The 23900-nt window shown below is 45.9% G+C and overlaps 1 protein-coding gene across 8 annotated transcripts in view; it reads left to right on the top strand.

Annotated features, from left to right (window-relative positions):
* Positions 1 to 23900, top strand: part of RALGAPA2 (Ral GTPase activating protein catalytic subunit alpha 2) — a 277106-nt gene that overhangs the window by 191273 nt on the left and 61933 nt on the right. For all 8 annotated transcript variants that reach the window (XR_011248179.1, XM_069547852.1, XM_069547851.1 and 5 more), the window contains one exon: positions 7271 to 7398. Coding sequence is in view for 7 of the 8 variants with exons in the window: in XM_069547852.1 (XP_069403953.1) it covers positions 7271 to 7398 (128 nt within the window). In the remaining variant the exon portion in view is untranslated. The remainder of the gene's footprint in view (positions 1 to 7270; positions 7399 to 23900) is intronic.

Here is a 23900-nt window from a genome sequence, read left to right as displayed (position 1 = left end):
GTGCCTGGCAGAACCCGCCTTGCCTTCATAATACAGCCTCTACAAAACAGTAAGTTGCAGGAGCGTAGCTATGCTCACTGGAGGCAGGGATCTGAGAGGGTCTGCTCCCTTCTCGAGCTTTTCATCCAACTTTAAAACGTATAAATTTACCGAAAAATCAGTGTGCTTAGCAACATATTGGGTTGGCCAAATAGTTTGCTCAGGTTTTCCCATACTGTGGACATCGCCTCTTTAGTCACAGAAAAGAAATATGCTATTACCGAATTTGTGGTGTTTTTTTTTTTTTCTAAGTTGGTGGTCAGGGAAGACGTACACCCGGGCAGAATGTGAGATTTACAGGGTTTGTTAAAACACTCAATTCGTCCTGCAGGAAAGTGGTTCATAAAACCTCTGTGCAGCAAGGGGGTACCCGTGTTACTTTGTTTCTTCCAGTGACTGGAAACAACAGGGGAACTCAGAACAATATGGGTGTTCATTTGCTTGTATGAATTTGTGAAGGTACGTTTTTAGCATTTTTGCTATGTTTCTCTCCAGGGACCTTAGTGATTGGCTGGTGACTGTCTGACCAAAGGGTAGATGAGCCGACGCAGCCTTGACCAGGAGCAGTTTAGAACAAGACGAGGCTTTGAGGAAGGGTCCTTTTTGTCACCCCAAGCAGATTGTCCATTTTTGCAAACCACGTTGGTGTTCTCCAGGATCTCCTTACTTGGCCCTGGTAGATACGGGCTTGGGACAAAAACATGATGATTCAATCGTTTCTGAGAAGCACAGGCAGGAGTGGGTAACAGGATGGGAGCTGGGACCCCAAAGTTCCAGTCCTTGTGCTTCCGCAGCAAGGGTGTCCTGGGCAAGTCTCTCAGCATCTTTGGACCTTAGCTTCCTCAGTTGTAACAATGAGGTTGGAGAGCATCCATCTTCCATGGATTCTAAGCACCCCTTTAAGAGGAGAGGGCCTTGTTGGAGCCTCCCGTTCCTAGATGCCCATCCTTTCTCTAAGTTGCCCTGAGGCTGCTGTTGTAGTTTGTGGCTCTCCTGCAGGCTCAGGAGCTATTGTGTGTGTGTGTGTGTGTGTGTGTGTGTGTGTGTGTGTGTGTGTCCAGGAAAACAGCTAACCCAGGACCTTCACTGGGAGCAAGCTATGTACTCGGGCTGCTGGTTAGGGCCCCTGCACCAGAAGCCACAGGAGCATTTGCACAAGTGAGATCCTGAGTAACCAGTGCTGGCACCCATTTTTGGAAGGAAATCTTTTCCTAGGGTGACTTTATTGTAAAGGGGATGTGTTTGACTATAACATGGTTGTGTAAATTTCTTCTTGTTTCAAATGTGCAGTTTCAATATTTCAAATATTTTTAAACATTTATCTCAACCCCAGCCAAATGTCCTTTTTGAGGTTAAGTCATACATTTTCAAATACTTTGGGGACTATCTCAAGGAAGGTGAGTTGCTTAGTTTTGAATATGTAAAGGATTATTTGTTTTGAAAAGATAATTAAAGATACTGAACAACTAGAATTCACTAAATATGTTATTAAATGGATAACTGCAATATGTTTTGGTTTGGTAATTTATTATTATTGTTGTTGGGAGGTTTTTAGGTGGAGGAATGACATTGGGAACTTTGTGAAAAGGCAGCTGTCATTTGCAGATGTTACATCAAAATCAGATTTCTTCTCTAGTTCATTGCCACTCCTAATTAGAGGAATTCCCTGGATAGAAGGGATCTATATTATTCCTTTTGTCCAGTTTTGAAAGACTGTCTGAGTCACCCAAAAACTGCTGCCAAAGAATAATAAGGAACATTTACTTATTTATAAGATAAGCTTCAGTACAGATGGAAAAAAAAAATCTATGGCCCATTATTAACTCCTAGCTCCTGTTTTATCTTTCACAACAATTTAGCTATTAAGAATTCCCTCTCAATTGATCTTCCCCAAAAGTTGCATTGTTTTCCCTTTTTCCAGCTGGTCTTTGATATTTACATCTTCCCGTCTTTGTCTTCCCCTCCTCCTTTGGCGAAAGTCAGCCTGTGTAAATGTGTGAGCAGCCACTGGAAGAGCCTGCTGTGTGTCAGAAAGTGGGCAGTTTTCATCCTCTGCCCCAGTTGACCTCTGCAGGAAGGGCCTTCTTCTCTGACCGCTCAGCATGCACCCACGTGCCTGCTGAAGCTCCTGCGTGTGGTTGCATGTGCCCTCAGCTAAATCTGGGCAAGGCAGGCCAGGATGCTAGGAGCCCAGAGAACCTGTCCGTGAGCAGGACACAGGCCCACTGCCCCCAGGACTAGATGTGTACTTTCTGTGCTGTACTTGAAGTTCATTATTTGACTGTTTGTTGTGGTTGGATTTTTATTGTTTAGTTAGCTTCATGATTTTTTTAAAAAATTATAGATCCATCTCACTGATTACTGGATTCTTTTTCAGGTTAGAGCTGGGACCTTATGACAGATCCATAGAACACTTCTCCCCCGCACCTCATCACAACATCAGCTGGGCTTTTGTATAGTAATGGGAAGCATCCAAAAGAGCTGCACATCTGAGACCTTATCCGCAAAATCTCTAGGGAAACCCAGACACAATAGGGAAGTCAAAACACAGGCATCTGAGCAAGTTTTAGAGTCTGATGCCTTCATCTATGACTTCAGCAAACCATAAACACAGCAGTCATAAACACTGGCTAACTACTAGCCAGACAAACATCAAGTCTTATACTAATGGTCTATTTATTTCAGTTTCTTTTATCTGGCGTATCATGTAAATCAGTCTCAACAAAAAAAATCACAAGGCCTCCTAAAAGGCAAAAAAACACAAAAAACCCACAGTTTGAAGAGAGAGACCAAGCATCAAAAGCAGATTCAGATAAGGCAAAGATTTTGAAATGATCAGATCAGGAATTTAAAAGAATGTGCTAAAGGCTCTAAAGATGGACAACATGCAAGAAGAGATGAGTAATGGAAACAGAGAGATGCAAACTCCAGGAAAGAATTAAAAGGAAATGGTAGAAATCAAAAGCACAGTTGCAGAAATGAAGACTGTCTTTAATGGCTTAATCAGTGAATGGAATGAGTGAAGAAAGGAACTGAGAGCTTGAAAATATGTTAGTAGAAATATCAAAACTGAAATGCCAAGGGGGAAAAGGATCACAAAAACTGAACAGTGTTCAAGATCTGCAGGATAATTAAAAAGGGTGCATGCATGCCTAGTCCCTCAGCCGTGTCCAATTCTTTGTGACTCCATGGACTGTAGCCCACCAGGCTCCTCTGTCCACGGAATTTTCTAGGCAAGAATACTGGAGTGAGTTGCCTTTTGCTGTTCCAGGGGATCTTCCCAATCTAGGGATCAATCCTGCATCTCTTGTGTCTCCTGCATTGGCAGGCAGACTCTTTACCACTGAGCCACCTGGAAAGCCCCAGTTACGAAGGGTAATATACACCTTGTGGGAATACCAGAAGAGAAAGAGAAAGGACAGAAGAAATATTTGAAATGGTAACTTAAATACATTTTTATATTACATGTATTTTAGTGGCTCAGTTAGTAAAGACTCTATCTGCAATGCAGAAGACCTGGGTTTGATCCCTGGGTTGGAAAGATCCCCTGGAGAAGGGAATGGCAACCCACTCCAGTATTCTTGCTTAGAGAATTCCATGGGACGGAGAAGCCTGGTGGGCTACAGTCTTGGGGATCACAAAGAGTTGAACACGACTGAGTGACTTTCCCTTCACTTACAATATGTGAAAAATTTCCCAATTGAAGACAGACACCAAACCACAGATCCAGGAAGCACAGATAGCACCAAGGAGGATAAGTATGAAAGCATGACACCCAGATGTGCCACGTTCAGGCTACATGTTGCAGACAGAATGTTTGTGTCCCTCACACCCCAGAATTCATGTTTTGAAATCTAACCACTAGTGTAATGATATTTAGGGGTAGGGGTAAAGGTGATTAGGTCACAAGAGAGGGGCCCTCGGGAGTGGTACTGGTGGCCTTTTGGAAGAGGACCCGAGAGCTTCCTTACCCCTTCTTGCATGTGAGGACACAGAGACAAGACAGCCATCCATCTATTAGCCATCCAATTCAGACTTTCCAGCCTCCAGAATTGTGAGGAATAGATTTCTATTGTTTATAGGCCACCCAGTCTATGGTTGGAGAAGGAATTGGCCACCCACTCCAGTGTTCTTGCCTGGAGAATCACAGGGACGGGGGAGCCTGGTGGGCTGCCTGTCTATGGGGTCACACAGAGTCGGACATGACTGAAGCTACTTAGCAGCAGCAGCAGTCTACGGTACTTTGTTAAAGCAGCACAGAGAGACAAAAATCGAAAATAACAGGAAGATCTTAAAAGAAGCCAGAGGACAAAAATAAGTCTAGAGGCTCCAGCCTAGGAATTACATTGAACTTCTAGCCAGAAATCATGCAAGTTAGAAGCAAGTGGAGTAAAATATTTCAAGTGTTAAAAAAAAAACACCCACCAAGATAGAATTCTGTATTCTTCAAAAGTGAAAGAAGAAATACTTTCTCAGACAAATCAAAGTCAGGCAGTTTGTAACCAGTAGACCTGCCTTATAAGAAATGTTGCAATAAATTCATCAAAAAAGAAGGAAAATGATATGGATCAGAAACACAGATCTAGTTTAGAAAGAAAGAGCTTTAGAGAGGAACAAATGAAATCTTTTATTTTTTATATTTATTGATTGATTGCACTGGGTCTTTGTTGCTGCAAACGGGCTTTCTGTAGTTACAGTGAGTGAGGGCTGTTCTCTAGTTATGGTATTCAGGCCTCTCATTGCAGTGGTTTCTCTTGTTGTAGAGCACAGGCTCTAGAGCTCTTTCTCAGTAGTTGTGGCACACAGGTTAGTAAGGGAAGCCCTTGCTCATGTGCAGATGCCCCCGAGAGGGCCCTGCCTATCTGTGCACCAGCATCCCTGGAGCCTTCAGTCCTATGAATAACCACAGAGGTCCCTGCTTTCCCTTTTGACCTCTCATTTTGGCTCTTGGTTATTTCCAGTCTGGCACTTGATCCTCTCATTGTTTTCTTGATAGTTCTAGGTTTACTTGGGGGATGGATATTCATGAAAAGCCCTTGAATACGTCCGTCCTCCTTGGTTTGTAGGCAGGATTTAGGGTGAAGCCAGTGGTGTTTGTAGTGGTAAGTCTCCAGGGACGGTCCCGTCCATCAGTGCCGAGGCAGTTCTGACCTCAGGGTAACAAGTCAGCTTCTCGGGGGGAGTGTCATGGAAAACCACATCTCGCTGGTCCCCGATCCCTGATGTTTCCGCATATGCCCTTTCCCTCACGTGTAGAAGCTTTCCTCTCCTGTCTTTTCTTCGTGACGTCTTGCTGCTGCTGCTGCTAAGTTGCTTCAGCCGTGTCCGACTCTGTGCGACCCATAGATGGCAGCCCACCAGTCTCTGCTGTCCCTGGGATTCTCCAGGCAAGAACACTGGAGTGGGTTGCCATTTCCTTCTCCAATGCATGAAAGTGAAAAGTGAAAGTGAAGTCGCTGAGTCGTGTCCGACTCTTTGTGACCCCATGGACTGCAGCCTACCAGGCTCCTCCATCCATGGGATTTTCCAGGCAAGAGTACTGGAGTGGGTTGCCATTGCCTTACCCATCCTGACGTCTTACTCTAACATAATTTTGTAACTTAACAAAGTTCCTTTCACAGAGACTGTGATCATGGTTGCCATTACTCTTCACGGGGCCCCCCTTTACCCCCATCTTTTTGTAATGCTTTATCCCTGCCCCCACCCCGAGTATACAAACATGTATCCCACCCTGTCTGACTTGGGCATTTAAGTTCCTGATCACTTCATTTGCAAAGATCATCTCCAAGTTAGGTCAGCTCCGGCCAGACTGAGGCTTCCTCACTGTTGCTGAAACATACCGATTCCGCCCCCACCCAGGGCATCATGTGTGCTGCTGCTCTGCCTGGAATGCTCTCCTATCAGCCGTCCTCATACACTGGAGGTCAGCCCTCCCTCCCTCGGTCCAGCCCTCGGCTTCAGCCCCCTGGCCATGTGACCTCTAACTGAAGGACTCTCCCCTAAAGAGGCCTATTGCTCTTCCCTGCCTTCTGCTTCACCTTAGCACTTTACTACCTGTGTGTGCGTGCTAAGTTGCTTCAGTCATGTCTGACTCTTTGCAATCCCATGGACAGTAGCCCTCCAGGCTCCTCTGTCCATGGGATTCTGTAAGCAAGAATATTGAAGTGGGTTGCCATACCCTCCAGGGGATCTTCCTGACCCAGGGATCGAACCCGCCTCTTACATCTCCTGCATTGGCAGGTGGGTTCTTTTCCACTAGTGCCACCTGGGAAGCCCACTTTAATGCTTAACATATTACATATTTGATGTCTTTATACTGTTTTTTTCTCTAAAACCTCCAATAAGTTCTAAGCTCAATGAAATCAGGAATTTTTTTCTTTATATTCACTGCTGTGTCCCAAGTCAATAGGACAGTATCTGTCAGATAAAAAATATTTTTTGAACAAATGAGTAAGTAAGTGATAAGAATAAATATAGGAGTTATAAGGAAGACCCTATTCTTGACTTCATGGAGCTTACAGTCTCCATAGTAGTGAATGGAGTTTATGAAATTCAAATAGAGGGAAAAAAAAAAGTGAAAGAAAAAGAAATCCAAAAAAAGACAGGCACCAAAACCCTGGGTGGCACAGGGGTGAAGGAAAGCCAAGTCTCTGTTAAAGAATTAGAAGGGAAATGTGAATAATGTGATGTCTCTGAAATGGAGGGAAGAAGGTTCAAGAAGGAGGACCTTGTGGTTGTTAGCCGAGACAGTGTCATCTCCTTTAAGAGTCAACATACATTAGGATCCATGTGAAAATACTGCTAATTCTAAAACTGGTTTCAGAAGGTTGCCAGCCTGCGGGTGTACCATGAGGCCCGGCTGTGTGCTCTGGAGTGTATCCACATGGTAGAAATGCTCAGAAAGAGCAATATCGCTTCCATAAGTGACAGCTCAAGAAAGAAGAGAAGAACAAGGTCACAATCTGTCATGAGAATTTTAGCTGATAAGTTTGCAGGAGAGGAGCATCGTGGCACAACCCTGCTTGGCTTGATTCGAAAGCCCCTGGACCTGGGTCCCCTACATCCAGTGCCCACTCTGTGGGTGGCAGCGTGCGTGGTCCCGACAGATTTGAGATGTATCAAGCAGCTGTTCTCATGTCTTTGGTTCACCTTTCACTGTTTTTTTTTTTTGTTTTTTTTTTTTTTTGCATACTAAGTGTTCTTCTGATTTTGTTCTGTTTTGCATTGACAGGTTCCGTTTTTTGGGCCTCTGTTTGATGGAGCTATCGTGAGTGGGAAGCTACTGCCAAGCCTTATCTGTGCCACCTGCATCAATGCCAGCCGGGCCGTCAAGTGCCTCATCCCCCTCTACCAGAGCTTGTATCTTTTTTAAGTTAAGTGTGTAACATGTTAACCTTCCCAGCATCCAACTTCAGGCAAAGAGGTAAGCCTTAACAGCTGGGCACAAGAGGGGAAAAAGGATGTTTTTCAGTCTGGGTTGAAGAAAGAGTGTGATTTTATACCATTTCTTATATCATAAAATACCATACTTTCATATGTAATTTTGTGCCACATCTAACTTAGGAAGAGTTGATTTTCATAATCAAGCCTCATAAGTTTGTGCTGAGAACAGCACCCGTGATGAGATGCTCATTCTCCAGGGGTATTTCTCCCCAGGTTCATTCTCCTCCCCTCTCCTCCTCCTTCCCTGTCTGCTGCAGTCCGTTGCGTGTAAGTTAGGGTGCTGAAAAGATGCAGTGGCGTCACTCCAAGCACCTGCCAGAAGCAACCACGAAGGAAATGATGCTGATAAATCAGAGAACGTGACAGGTGCCACTGGAGAAGCACAAATGGTGTCCCAGGAGGTCAGGGGAAGGGGACATTGTGTCTGATTGGGAGGATAGGAAGGGCACCCTCAACAGAGTTGTGCTTGAACTCGCCAGTGACAGTGGCTAGAAATCCTTTTGTCATTTTCCCAAATCCTGAGTACCTCCTTCTCTCATTTCTGATCTTCTTTCTAAAAACAGAAGAAATTTCACTAGTGTGATTCTTTATTTTTCCTCCAACATTTGTTGGCCTGCTGTAATCTTTAAATCTTTTGGAGCCAAGAACCATGAAAAGCAGCCATTTGATCAGGTTGGCACTGGAGGTACCGCATATTTAAAGTTTCATTTTACCCTGATGATAAGAAAATTAAGGTGACTTCATAAAATTGCTTCGAAACACATCTGACCTAACACAACTCAGGATTTCTCTGTTTCTAATTAGTAATGATAATGATTATAAGCATATTGTGTTTGACCTCTGTCTCTCTACTTCTCCCAACCTTGCCATCAGTGGCTCGCTGCTGGAGGGTGGGCGCAAGGGGTGGGTGAGAAATACCACGTGTGAATAGATACAGTTCATGAAAAATACCTTTCATTAAAATCCTGGTCACTTCATTGACTGATATTCTGTCTTTAGATTAAGAAAAAAATACATATGCCATGTGGCCACTCAGAATTATCATAGAAATTAGTAGTAGAAAAGAGCTATTAGATCCCATCTGGTCCCTCCCCGGGGGTCTGGGGGGCATTATCCCCCTTGGCCTGCCCCCTCCCGATTTGTCCGGCCTGGGGTGGTGTTTCGGAGCAGGCGTTCTGTAGCAGGGACCTCCACTGCACTCTGGACTTAATCTCACGGCTGGTGCCGATTCAGCCTTCTGCGGTGGAGTTTTTATTTCACAGACTGTTACAGAAAGGTTCTTGGCAGAAATGAGAAGGATCTTTTTAGCAATTGGCTTGTCGGGTTTGCATGATGAGCTGGACACTCATCAGTCAAGGACGTTGGGCCAAGGCAAGAAAAAGTCATTTGCAAACAGGAAAATTCCGTTTGCTAGAGGTCCATTGTGATTTTTGTCACGTCACCTTCTCCACTTATGGAGCTGCTCATTACAAAAGCCACGCTTTGTTGTGTTGTTGGACACTGCTTTCTCTAGTCGGAATTAATGCGGCTTCAGAATAATCAGGTTTAAGGGGAAACACTATTTTTAAAAGTTCAAAGGATAGGATTCAGCATCATTTTAAAAATTCTTCAAGCTGCCACACTGAACTGAAGTGGATGTGGGCTTAGGGCCACTGATGCTCACATGAGTGAGGAAGTGCTCTTTCCCCAAATTGCTCATAAAATAGCTAGGTGGACATCTCAGAGGATGGCTTAGTATGGACGTTAGCAAAGGGAAAGTAAAAAATTTACGATGTTGATCATTATAAAATGTTAAATATTTTTCTTTTGCCTTACACCTTGAGAAGATTTAATTAGTGCTATTCAAATAAATTATTTAAAACGTCATCAGTAATCTTTATAATAGAGATATAATCAATGGGGAAAGCTTTGCAATCACTTAACTACTTTATTCTCTACTTTCTGCCTGCAAAAGAGCTAGTATTCAGGTCAAAAACCAAAGGTATAAGGAGAAGAAAAGTTAAGAAAAGTAGGAAAAAATAAGAGAAAAGAAAAGTGAAGGAGTTTGTATTTTTGTTCTTTAAAAAATTACTAATTTTTAAAATACTTATAGATATCTGCCCAGGCTATTAATAATGAACTGCTCCTTTAACACTATGTTAAAGCATCCTTGGTGCTCTCATTCACGTGCTTTAACAAAAATCTAACCTAGTTGCTGTCACCACTGGTGTCTGGAATCCACTGCTTCACTGACATAAGCCTTAGGTTTGAAGTTTAAAAAGCACCAAATAACCAAACACATCCTAATTGTGAGTGTCTCCTTGTATGGGTGTCTCCAGTCAGCCCCTGTGGGCTCGGAATCTGCCCAGCCATGAGCTGGGGTTTGGGGTCCAGGGTGGAGCAGGCAGGTGTAGTCCTTGCCCCGTGCTGCCTGGAAGAGATAGGCAAACTAACCAAATCAGAGGCAGCCAGGGAGTAGGGCTGAGATGCCAGGGAGAGAGCTGTAGGCTGTGTTGGAGTGTTGTGAGGGGCACTGTCCCCAGGAGGCAGGACCGGGTCCTAGACAGAAGACACTGGAGCAAACAGAGGGACTCATAGTGTTCTTGAGTGGTCATCTTGGGCTCCTTAGGATTGTATGCATGGTCAGGTCCAGCGGGGTCCTGGTGAAAAACTTTCACAGGAGTGAGCTTCCAGCAGAGATGGTCTTCTGAGTAGGACCAAGGAGCTGGGGGGATCCTAACTCTCTCACTTCATGGCCACCTTGGAGGTTCAGATCCTAGTACAGCAGCAGGGTCGCCTGATGCCAGGGCAAGAGGTAGGGGGTAGTTTATAGGGTCCACCACCCCAGCCCCTCAAACCCTCCCAAGGGCTGAGAAGGTTATTAATGCCCTGGATATCCCTGAAACCCGGGCTTACGATATAACCCAGGTCCCAGTGCAGAATGAAAATATGGGCCCTTTGCTTAAAAAGCAGAGAAAGTGCCTTCAAAGAGGCTAAAATATAAAGCATTTTCCATTCTCTGGCAATTTTTCTCTAACTTGTCATGGTGTTTTTTAATTTGCTATTTAACAGCATTTTAGATAAAGGAATGTTAAAAATTTAGATGATTAGCATTACCTTTTTATTCTTTGTATTGTGCAATGTCAGTTTAGTATGCAAAACATAAAAGCATCTAACTCAGGTATGGAACCACTGGAATTACCCAGTTCATATTTCATAACTTGTGTGTAGATGCCAGGACTGAAAACACTGCACAAAAGAAACTTATCTGTTTTATTTCACTCTGCCTGTGTACTAAACTTACCTCAGTTTACAGACGAGTCAGGACTAACTAGAAAAGGAACCATGGGCACCATTTTCCTCTTTCCCTCTGTGTCATCATTTTTAGAGGAAACTGTTGCCTAACACAAGGAAGTAACACGACTCAGGACACATAGGGTCCCTTGGTGGTTTGTGTTTGTTAGGACGCCATAGGCTTGTTTCTCTCAGAGTGAGAGCCTGTCTTCCCCAGGGAGTCAGCCCCCACCCCAGCTAATGACCAGTACTCAACTCACATATGTCCACTGGGATTCAGTTCTGGGTGATATTTAATCAGAAGTAGAAATATAGGCAGTTCTATATCAATTTTGTTCAGTAATATCCACGAAGAAGGGATTCCCTGGTAGCTTAGCTAGTAAAGAACCCACGTGCAATGCAGGAAACCCCGATTCGATTCTTGGGTTAGGAAGATCCCCTGGAGAAGGGATAGGCTACCCACTCCAGTATTCTTGGGCTTCCCTGATGGCTCAGACAGTAAAGAATCCACCTACAATGCAGGAAACCTGGATTTGATCCCTGGGTTGGGAAGATTCCCTGGAGGAGGGCATGTCAACCCACTCCAGTATTCTTGCCTGGAAAAAGAGAGGAGCCTGAAAGGCTGCGGTCCATTGAGTCATAAAGAGTCTGACACAACTGAGTGACTAAGCACAGCACAGCATTCAAAAAGACATAACAATTGTTACTAAACTGAGGACTGGGGGCATTGGTGGAACGAATGTGCCTTTTGGAGATCTTTTCTGAGCAATAAACCCAGCTTAGACTCAACATTAGAGGAGTTCCTGTCTGGGGTACCCTGCTGTATGCTAAGCAATCAAACAGTCACAACTGTGTTGAAGGCTCGTAGGAGATTGAAAAATAGCACTGTCTTACAGGATTCCCCCAAAGAATGTGAATTCTGCAGGGATCTGTTTGGCAAAGCACCTCCAGTGACGTCTCATTCTGGCCCCCCCTGCCTCCTGGGTTTCTGGTCACTTCCTCCGTGGGCCTTTGTCCTGCAGCCCCTGTCCTGCTGAGAGATGTGGGTCAGCTCACCAGTCTTCTGCTTTTCCCGTCCCCTGTGGGCCATCAGGGGGCCCAGACCTGTGCCTGGAGGGCTGCGGACAGGACCTGCCACGTGTCTTATTTGCAGGTTCTGGGCCAGCTCGAGGTTCCCAAATCAGACTGCGGTTGACCCAGGTTTCTGGAACCATCAGGCTAGGGCTTCCCTGCTCCTGCTCAGAGAACTCGTGTTGGGAGAGGCTGCACACAGCGGGCAGTGGGCCTGCTAGGAGGAGGGCTCCCTAAACCACACAGACGGTGGCCTCTAAAAGTGCACATCCCCCTCTGGGAGCACATGATCTCCATGGTCAGTGTGGATGGAGGTGCCTATCATGTTGGCCCTCCTTCGCCAGTGAAGTTTAGCATCATTTTCCATCAGCAGGGAGACTTATGATTTCAGAGCATCTCTTTTTAGACTGCTAACTTCTTCCTATCATTGCTCAGTCGTGTTCTCAGTTTACACACTTTCAGAAATGGCCCCTCTTCCTAAATCTGTAACCATTCTGTTTCTTTCCCTTGCCCTGGGACCTCTGTTCTCTCTCCTCAGAAGACCTTACGTCCCTCCGTTTGTCTTCACACACTTGAGATCAAGTGTAGGAAGAGGAGGCAGACGGTGCCAGGTGGTGTGGGGTCAGTGACACATTTGTCAACATGGTCTGGGTTCTGCCACGCGCCAGGCACTGTCCTAGCTCTGAGAACAGGAATACGAATAAATATTCCAAGTGAGGGCACAGCATCTGCTCAGGACCGCACTCTGAGAGAATGCATCACGTTTGAGGCCCATGGATGCTTCCGTCCAGCAGAGTGCAGGACAGACCGACACACACGCACATTCATATGCACACACACACATGCACACACACGTCTGGAAGGACAGAGGGGATAAAGGCATTGCAGGGGTAACAGGAGGGGCTCTGAAAAGACCTGAGGGTCTGGCCTGCGGCAGGGGAAGATGGGGCACCTCCCTCAGGCAGGTGGCCTGCTAGATGTGTGGAGGGTGACGGGAAGAGGATCAAGGCCAGACGGCCTGGAGCATCCCCTTAAAGAGTAGATTTGGGAGGAGTGGGGGACTGAGAGAGATGGGTGGAGGAAATGGGGAGAGCAAGGAGGAGGGGAGTGAAGGATCACCTCGGCAGGTGGGCAAGCAGAATCCATATCCTTGCGGGGTTCAGCCTCAGCACCAAGGCCCCAGCCTTCACCTGGAACACTGGGAGAAACAAGAGCCTAGAGATGAACAGCTTCAGGGAAGAGAAACACATGCCAGATAATAGCAGCACTGCTGGGAGAGGAGATGCTCCTGGCTGGGGTCAGAGTGCTCAGGATGGAGCATGCCTGGGGTGAGGGGTCACAGTCCATCGGTGGGGGATGGGGGCGAGGGGGTGAGGCGTGCATACTGTTTTTCTAGTCTACCTGCTGAGCTGCCTGAAGGCAAAGTAGAGCTGCAGTAGGGACTTCAGCTGCTTGACATCCACTCCAGGGTACATTCTGCTAAGGGCAGCAAGCGTTTGATAAGTTTATGTTTGGCTGCACTGGATCTTCATTGCTACACAGGCTTTGTCTAGCTGCGGTGCACTGGCTGCTCACAGCAGTGGCTTCTCTCGTTGCAGAGCATAAGCTCTAGGGTGTGTGGGCTTAAAAATAGTTGGGGCACATGGGCTTAGCTGCTTGATGGCAATTGGAATCTTCCCAGACCAGGGATCAAACCCGAGTCCCCTGCATTGGCAGGTGGATTCTTGACCACTGGACTACCACGGAAGTCCGCATTTGATAAATTGCTGGCCAGCACACCCTCTTTCAGAAGACAGAGGAAGCAGACACTGGGAGCTATATCTTAGATGCATTCATTTGCTCAGCATCAGCGAAAGGCTGACTTAGATGTTGCCGAAAGTAAGTTTGTCCCAGAGTTTGTATAAGAATAACAGAATAAACCATAAGCAGACTTGTGCTGCGATACCTTGGAAGCATATTTCAAAAGGTAGAGAATAAGGAAATGGCATGGTTCCAGGGATGGCTTGAGGCTGTGGAGGGGAAAAAGAAATGAGATTTGGTATTTTATTAGAAAATGAAAACTTTCTCTGAGAAAGAAAAAGGGAGGTGGGAAAGAGGGAGCCCCCACTGTAGCCGCATGGCGTGGGGTCTGCGGAGACTCCGTTCTGAGGGTCGCTCTCCACAGTGCTCATGCGAGGTCTTCACTGCGAACCCCATTCCATCTGTCCACCAGCTTTTTCATCTGGGAGCTGGCAGAAGTGTCTTGGTGTATGAATGAAGACTCAAAACACTGAGAACACAATAAGAAAAAAGAGCGAATTGGCCCCTGCCAGTAAGATCCATCCTCCAAGGCCACATATATCGGGTTGTGGAACAAATTTACAACAGTGATCTCAGAACCAGGAGAATTGTTTCTTCAGAAGTCATGTAAATTAAGGATGCACCCAGAACTGAAAACAGGAAACTGTTTTCCTCATTTTCAGATAGGATTAAAGGATTAATTGGGGCAGATTGCATAGTCCCTTGTGCATGTAAGCCTCCAGAAAAGGATGAGTCCACATAGAATGAAGTATCCCAAACACATGCATGATATTTGATAAGATTACTCATTTCAGAAGTTAGAGAAAGCTTGTAAATATACATCTTAATTTTGGTTAAACACAAGATAAAATATCATAACCGTCTGGCCAATGGGAGAGGGTTCAGGCCTACAGAAGCTGGGCGACTTTACTGTGGCTAAATATAAATGTAGTCGTTTGTGGCCACTGACCAACCGGGGCCTTAGTGTCTGGTCCCATGTGGGCCGAGGCTTTGCTCAAGTCCGCTTCCGTCCAGCAATTTTCACAAAGGTCTAGAACACCTGTTTATCAAAGTAAATACCATTTTTAAGGGAAACTGAGAGGGCGAACTTGATCCAAGGCAACATCAGAAAAGAGGATCATCTCAACAGATGAGTCTACCAAACTCAAACCATCCAGATAAGACCAAGAGGGGAGCCCAAAAAGCCGCACCCGTGGGCTTAGCTGGGTTCCTAGAGGCCGAGGGTGACTCCGCGTGGCCATAGGTGGTGTCTGTAACCCGAGTATCGTGACTGAGCACAGATTTGAGATCCAGGACATGAGGGTGAGACCACATCAGGAGGAACAGGCATGGTCTCTGCGCCACTCTTGGCACACATGGCAAATAGGGGTGTCACTCTGGGACCACATCATAAGAGCCCAACCAACCCAGAGCAGGTCCAGAGAAGCCGGTCCATACAGCTCAGGGAGAAAAACCAAGAAGGAATGGTCTCAGGAGCCTGGGGGGTCAGAGAGGAGGAGCAAGGGCTGCAGAATGGGGAGCAGTGAACAGAGGCATCCAGGAAGTGGGTCCTAGATCAATGTTGGAGCAAACATGCAAAACCCAAGAGCCCAAAAACCAGCCACCTGCAACTGAATCTGGCCCCTCAGATGGACCTTGTATAAACTGTAGTGGCTTCCAGCGTCACTCGTAAAAATTGAGTTTGTCAGGCAGGTTGAGAAGTTGGGAGATTGTGCATTTTACAAAATCTAGATTTCTGATTTTTCTTAAAGAATCAAAACCTCTGACCCCACAGGGCCTCCTCTGCTGTTGGCAGCAATCAGCCTCCTAACCAGCTGGCTGCCTGTCCCCCTGTTCACCACAGACCCCTGGACCACGTCTCCCTGACACTGATACCCAGAGCCCCATTTGTCCCCCTCCTTGGGGAGATGAGATGGTCAGAAGGCCACACAGGTGAAACAGAGCCTGGTCCTAAGTGAGAGCCCAGTAAGTGTCACCATGGTCTTTATCACACTGCAAGCCTGGTTGTTGTTCAGTTGCTCAGTCATGTCTGACTCTTTGTGACCCCATGGACTGCAGCACGCCAGGCCTCCTTGTCCTTCACCATTTCCCGGAGTTTGCTCAAACTCATGTCCATTGAGTTGATAATGTCATCCAACCACCTCACCTTCTGTTGTCCCCTTCTCCTCCTGCCTTCAATCTTTCCCAGCCTCAGGGTCTTCTCCAGTGAGTCAGTTCTTCACATCAAGTGGCCAAAGTATTGGAGCTTTAGCTTCAGCATCAGTCCTTCCAGTGAATATTCAGGGTTGATTTCCTTTAGGATTGACTGGTTTGATCTCCTGGCAGTCCAAGGGACTTAAGAGTTTTCTCCAGCACCACAGTTCAAAAGCATCAATTCTTGGGAGCTCAGCCTTCCTTTTGGTCCAATTCTCACAACCATATGTGACTGCTGGGAAAACTAGCTTTGACTAGACAGATCTTTGTTGGCAAAGTGATATCTCTGCATTTTAATACACAGTCTAGGTTTGACATAACTTTTCTACCAAGGAGCAAGTGTCTTTGAATTTCATGACTGCAGTCACCATACACAGTGCAAGCCTGGGCCCTTAAAAACCAGTGTTTCAGATCTCTGTTGTGAATTGTGGAAGCGCCCATCCATGGAATCAGGTCTCAGAAGTACTTTTCACCATCGGAGATGCTCAGATGAAGGCTAGAGATCACTCCTCCCTTCTGTGTAGAAAGTCCACCTCCCCTCACCCCCTGTGAAAGCTTGGTACCCAAGAAGGGGGCAGGCACTACCTGTATCCTTGCGTACCAACCAGGAACCAAGCCAGAGGGAGGCACATGGTGGTGCCAAGGGGAACCTTCAAGGAGGGAGAAGAAGACACCACTTTGCTGTTTTTGCTGCAGATTCATGACCCATCACGGTTAGACAGAAGCACATCCCTCCACAAAAAGCTAGTGTGACTCTAACAATGTGCACATAAGCCAGGTTGACACCTTGCTTTGTGAAATAGCACTAGCAGCGCCCCTTCTCCTCACTTCCTACTCAGATCCATGGCTGGTCCACTCTATCTCATCCCAACCTTCACAGGGGGTGTTCCTCCTCACTGGGGTGTGGGGACCCCCCAGGATGCCCCCTGGATCACCCCCATTCCCCCCCACCAGTGGTTGTCTGTCTGCTGTGACCCAGGGGCCTCCCATTCCTCAGCTCTCTGTATACCTGCCAGACCAGCCGTCTCTAGCCTCTTCTGTCTCCTGATTGACTAGAAGCTGTCCATTCCTCCTGGGACTTTATAAACATGCATATGTGTGAAGGGAGAGCCAAAGAGGAGAGATTCATTCAGTTTTTTAAAGAAAACATTTTGGAAAACAAGAAAAATATGACTCATATTTTATAAAACAGCATTTCTTTTTCAAAATTGAAAATCTTCATTTTCCAAGAAACAGAGCTCTACAAATAGAGTATATATCTCTGTACAGAAAGACACACTTTAAGTCCTTTCCCCATTATTGAGTGTTTACCTTGCAGCTGAATCCCCCAACATAGTGTTTTGCGCATATTGCTTTTCTATCACTTTGTAAATAATAACGCTTACATCACCACCGCAAAAAGTTATTGAAGGACATTTAGGTGGAAATCTCAACAGTTGGAATGGTGACTTTATATCTGATTTAATTTTTAATTTTTAAATTTATGTTTCTATGTGTTTATTTATTTTTGGCTTCGCTGGGTCTCCCTTGGTGCACGTGGGCTTTCTCTAGTTGCTGCAAGTAGGGGCTATTCTTCCTCGTGTCACCTGGGCTTCTCGTGGTGTGGCTTCTCTTACTGGGGAGCACAGGCTGTAGGGCAGGTTCGGTAGCTGCAGCTCAAGGGCTCTAGAACATGGGCTCAGTAGTATGACCAATGGGTTTAGTTGCTCCGAGACTTGTGGGATCTTTCCCGATCAGGCATCGTCAAACCCAGGTCCCCTGCACTGGCAGACGGATTCTTATCCACTGGTTTTTAATTAATAGAAGTGTATTGAGAGCCATGAAAAGTAAGTGATGGCTGTTTAGTCATCCCGTATTCTCAGAGCCATGAAAAGTAAGTGATGGCTGTTTAGTCATCCTGTATTCTTAGAGCTGTTAATAGTTAGAGAGATGTGTTCGAACAGCATTCAGGTTCCAGAAGACCAGCCAGGAAGGAGGTCTGGAGGTGAAGCAGTGAAACCCAGGATCCACAGGAGTGGTGTGGTCCTTCAGTCTGAGACCTCAAGTGACACTGCCTCAGAGTCTGTTTCTGAATCCTAGGGATATGGTCATATAGGGTTGTCATTTTCATTCGTAACTGTATGTAAATTTCCTACCGCCAGTAACTCGCCATAGGGAAGTCCTGGCTGCCCAGCTCCTGCCACCGGCCAGTCTGCATGGGCAAGGCTGTCAGCTGAAGTCACTTGTTGGGGAGTTCACAAACTCTGGTTACAGCTGCGTGTGTCGGTAGCCTTAAGGGAAGTGTAATCAGCCGGAGAGATTAATTTGCATCTCAGTAAGAAGAGAGTTGGGAGGAAGCTCTGGGGTCTGGTGCTGGAAGGTTGTGGAAGAAATCTCCCCAGGCACAAAAGCCTCCACCGCCTCCTCCAGCCCAGTGGAGGACACTGTCTGAGGTTGTGTTTCCATAGGGACTAGCAGCCTGCTGGTTCTCGAAAGAATCTCGGTTTGCACTGTAATCATTTGGTCATGATGACACAAATTCCACTGTTGTTCCCAGATACAGATTGCTGTTAGAAAGATGCTAAAAAAAGTGGAGATGGTCATCCTGTCAAGAGCAGGCCAGAGGGTATTGGCTGACCCTTCCCACCTTTCTCCATAGCGCTGCTAGGATTTCTAGGCATTTAACATCTATGAATGTCGGAATATTCAAAGAGCGAAAGGTCATTCCATAAATGATGCATTTCTTTTGAGTTCAGCTGGTTACTTTGGGAATGGCACAACTTCACAGGGAGCCATTATTCCTGATTCTACCACACTCTTCAGCAGTAGGCAAACAAGAGTATGAATTTTAAGATGCAGGTGAGGAAGAAATATGGACCCTCCTGGCCATGGAGCATGGAAAAACTTTTGGCCATTACACACCTTTTTATAATCCTAACGAAACTACAAAGAGGCATCCCTAACCTTAACTCTGAAGATCACAAAGTGGTATTGATTTAAAATTTAGTGGTCATTTTCACAGACTTTGTACTTTTTAGAGAGCTTCTACTGGTGAAGAACATACCTGCCAATGCAGGAGACATAAGAGATGTGGGTTCAATCCCTGGCTCAGGAAGATCCCCTGGAGGAGGACATGGCAACCCACTCCAGAATTCTTGCCTGGGAAATCCCATGGACAGAGGAGCCTGACAGGCTATGGTCCATAGGATCTCAAAGAGTCAGACATGACTGAAGTGACTTAGCAGGCACACACACACGCATACCTTTCAGAGCAGATCTTCATGGTCTTGGAATTCTGCAGTTGAGCTTGGTGAGAGGAGGCCTGTGCCATCTAACACACCAGGTCCCTTTGTTAGAACCAGGGGGCTCACCCATAGCTTTTCTGGGGGAGAACTTTTATTTCTAGTTTGTTTTGTCCTCTCTCAAATAATTCATTGGCTCCAGCTTCAAAGTGAGAAAACAAAAAAGAGTGAGGAAAAAAACTGAATCTTACATTATGAACTGTTGCACACCAACTGAACTCTCTTTAAAAAAAAAAAATCAGGCTTTTAAATTTATTCTCTCATCTTGGAGAGGGGAAGACATGAGTTTCCTAAGGCTGATCTCTCCCAGTACACACATTGCAGCGAGACATCAGAACCTCTTAATCCAACATTAATCAAATTTCAGTTTACTAATTATCGGTCCCATTTTAAAAGGAACACGATGCCATAAACAGCATCCCAGAGCATTTAGCAGTCTCTGCAATTAGAATCAACATGTTCGAAAGTGAGATATGCCTTATGATAATAAGAGATCATACAAAGCCGAAGAGGGACAAAGCAGACCAATCCACGTGGTGATCCCTTTTGGGCCTGTCAACCTCAGTGTCTTGCAGCGGGCTCCCTGTGGGTTTTGCAGCCGAGTAATCTGCAACACACACAAGTAAGTTGTTTTTTTTTTAATCAAAGTGGAATGCTTCTTTGGTCATCTGGAGGGGAGAACAATCCACATGCCATCATGTTGGCCTTGAAAGGGTGTCCTCTCTAGTTTACTCAGCGGCATTTTACCAAACTCTAAAATGAGTACTTTGAAAGTTATACTTCTAATATGTTTCTGGGTTCTGTGCTTTGAAAGGTCTTCCCTGCTGGCTCAGATGGTAAAGGATCTGCCTGCAGTGCAGGAGACCTGGATGAAAGCATTTGACTTTATACCCTGGGATTTGACAGAGACCCCTGGGGCTGGGGTGGGGGGTGCTGGAAGCTCTGAGGAGCAGGGCCAGGGCCCCCATCTACCCTCCCAAGATGCGATCACGTGTCCTGCGTGGGAGCTATGCAGGAATCATGTGGACTTCACGTTGTATTGTGCACATGCCTTTAACTTGAGAAGTACAAGCTGCCTCAGTTTCCAACAGTGTGGCATGTTTCCAAAATGCACAGTATTTTAACCTGATGACTCCTGGGACATTGCTCATTATGACTTACAAAGCCACGTCTGGTATCACGGGTGTCCAAATGATCTTCTCATTACTTTCATCAGAATCATAAAAAAATGAAATGATACAGTATATAGTGGTTTATGATATTAATAGTTCTCTTCAGTTTATTTCTTCTAATGCTTCTTCATTCCAGTCTCCAACCTTCCTAACTTGGTCCTGGGACATTAAAGAACACTGAATATGTGTTCCTCCGCTGTGTCCATCCATTTAAACGCTCCACCACAAAGCTTTCGTCCTTAATCCATCAGTGATCCATGAAGGAACTGCCTCCTGAAAAAAAACAACAACAACAACAAAAAAATGGGGCCTGCTAGTCATCTTAAGCCAGCCCTTAAGATGCCAAGTCCCTTTGGTCCTGCCTTCATTTGCCTATGAAGCGGGATGTGGGTCTGTGGGCGCATCCTGGCGTGGAGGCAGATGTGAGCCTGGAAGCGCAGGCTCATACCTCCACAAAGGCGAGCAGGCACGCTGATGGGATTCTGAATTTATAAGCAGAGTTCCAGAACTCCCCCAGGGCTTACTTTTCAAAGGCAAATTAGTATGTTTGCAACTTGATCCCTGGGCAACTTTTGACAGTTGTTCTAAGAATAATAAAACAGATGGACAGAATAGATTTTGGGGTCTCCATCCAAACTGCCGTCCTCGGTGGAATTTAAAGAAGGCGCAGCCTCGCAGGGGGGCCTCTATGGCTCACCCCTCTGCTCTGCCCTCTGTGCCCTGAGAACCAGAACTTTCTCCCCAAAGATGAAAATTGTTATCACATGGTGTCCTCCCGAGGAGAGGTTAGCTTGCTGATGAAAAGTAAGCAGAATGTGTGTTTTCTTCACATTTGTAAGATGATATGAACTGAACTGAGATACTTTGAATTAACACTCTCAAGAACCCAATTTTATGAGGAAGAAATTTAAGTTAGTTTTACATTTAAGGAATATTTTCAGAGGATTTTTGACCTGTTTAAATCAAGGAGAGCCTCTTTTGAACGTCCTGGAAATACTGCTGCTGCTGCTAAGTTGCTTCAGTCGTGTCCGACTCTACACGACCCCATAGATGGCAGCCCACAAGGCACCCTGTCCCTGGGATTCTCCAGGCAAGAACACTGGAATGGGTTGCCATTTCCTTCTCCAATGCATGAAAGTGAAAAGTGAAAGTGAAGTTGCTCAGTCATGTCCAACTCTTAGTGACCCCATGGACTGCAGCCCACCAGGCTCCTCTGTCCATGGGATTTTCCAGGCAACAGTACTAGAGTGGGGTGCCATTGCCTTGTCCTCCTACTCATTAATTTGGGAAAGCAGAATTGATATCCTCTCTGACAGGATGAAACTAAGATCATGGCATCTGGTCCCATCACTTCATGGGAAATAGATGGGGAAGCAATGGAAACAGTGTCAGACTTTATTTGTGTGGGCTCCAAAATCACTGTAGATGGTGACTGCAACCATGAAATTAAAAGACATTTACTCCTTGGAAGGAAAGTTATGACCAACCTAGATAGCATATTGAAAAGCAGAGACATTACTTTGCCAACAAAGGTCCATCTAGTCAAGGCTATGGTTTTTCCAGTGGTCATGTATGGATGTTGAGAGTTGGACTGTGAAAAAAGCTGAGTGCCAAAGAATTGATGCTTTTGAACTGTGGTGTTGGAGAAGACTCTTGCAAGTCCCTTGGACTGCAAGGAGATCCAACCAGTCCATTCTGAAGGAGATCAGTCCTGGGTGTTCATTGGAAGGAATGATTCTAAAGCTGAAACTCCAATATGTCAACTCATGCGAAGAGTTGACTCACTGGAAAAGACTCTGATGCTGGGAGAGACTGGGGGCAGGAGGAGAAGGGGACGACCGAGGATGAGATGGCTGGATGGCATCACTGACTCGATGGACATGAGTTTGAGTGAACTTTGGGAGTTGGTGATGGACAGGGAGGCCTCGCATGCTGCGATTCATGGGGTTGCAAAGAGTCGGACACGACTGAGCGACTGAACTGAACTGAACTTACAGGATGAATGTTCTCTGCACATAACCACCTATGTGCACATTAGAAGTCGTCTTCATCAGAAAACAGCACTTAGGGGCTTCGCTGGGGGTCTACTGGTTAAGACTTCACCTTCCTATGCAGGGAGTGTGGGTTCGATCCCTGGTCAGGGAGCTATCGCACACGGCTTGCAACCGAAAAACCAAAACAAAAACCAGAAGCAATGTTGTAACAAATCAAAGACATTAAAAAAATAGTTCACAATTTTTAAAGACTTAGAAAAATAGCATTTAAATGATCTCAGTGAGGAGAACAAATTATTTCTGTGTTTATGTACTGTAAATTCTCCCTCCCAATGCCTATGTATTTGTGCATAAACAGCTCACATAAACTGGGCTTCCCAGGTGGCACCAGTGGTAGCAAGCCCACCTGCCAGTGCAGGAGACATAAAAGACGCAGGTTTGATCCCAGAGTCAGGAAGATCCCCTGGAGGAGGGTATGGCAACCCACTTAAATATTCTTGCCTGGAGAATCCCATGAACGGAGGAGCCTGTTGTGCTACAGTCCGCAGGGTCTCATAGTCAGAAATGACCGAAGTGACTTAGCAGGCACACACACACACCTCACATAAACTACCTTTTGTGGAATCTCAGATCTCTTTTGTTGTTGTTTGATCGCTAAGTCGTGTCCGACTGTGACCCCATGGACTGCAGCCCACCAGGTTCCTCTGTCCTCCACTGTCTCCCAGAGTTTGCTCAAATTCATGTCTGTTGAGTTGGTGATGCTATCCAACCATCTCATCCTCTGTCATCCCCTTCTCCTGCCTTCAATCTTTTCCAGCATCAGTGTCTTTTTCCAGTGAGTCGGCTCTTTACATCAGGTGGCCGAAGTATTGGAGCTTCAGCAACAGTCATAGTCCAGTGAATATTCGGGGTTGATTTCCTGAGCTAAGTGTTGGTTTAAACTCAGATCAGGATGAGACGTGCTATCCTTTTAATTTACTGGCTTTCTCTGAGATAAATGTCCATCCTGTTCAAACACTCCTTTCCCTAGATTCATGTGCCCCAGCTATCACACTTTGGGCTGTAAACAGTACACACGTAGGTGGCAGACAAGCTGTGCTTTGGGGTCCCCAAGTCACCTGAGTGATTGTGAGGTACACACGCTGGGATCCCTGGTTTCCTTAATGGGTTTATCATTCAACCAGTTGTTTAACCAGAGTTCCACTGATGACAACTCAATAGGAAAGCATCTTTTTTTCTTTTTTAGCATAAAAGCAGTTTAAAACCTGTTTCTGGCTCTCATGTTGGGCAATGTCACTGACAGTCACAGCGGACCCTTCTGGTCAAGGCTTGATTCTGTCTAAGAAGCTTCCACTGTCCTCCATCCTTAGCAGCAGTTTTCCTACAAGGGCTGCATGAATTGTTAGGTGCGTCACTTTGATGTGGTCCTCAAACTAGCAGGTGATGCCCAAGAGCTGGCCTCACACAGACCTGGGGTTTCAGTTTCCATAAAAAGTTCCTTGGCTTTTATTTTTACGATTTATGTATTTGGCCGTGTCAGGTCTTAGCTGCAGTGCACAGACTTTCTAGTTGTGGCTTGCAGGCTCAGTAGTTGTGGCACATGGGCTTCGTGGCCCCATGGCATGTGGGATCTT

The sequence above is a fragment of the Ovis canadensis genome, chromosome 13 (genome assembly GCF_042477335.2).
Source record: "Ovis canadensis isolate MfBH-ARS-UI-01 breed Bighorn chromosome 13, ARS-UI_OviCan_v2, whole genome shotgun sequence".
Taxonomy (NCBI): Eukaryota; Metazoa; Chordata; class Mammalia; order Artiodactyla; family Bovidae; genus Ovis; species Ovis canadensis.
Note: the sequence above shows the minus strand (reverse complement) of the source record. Positions and strands in the feature narration are given on the sequence as shown.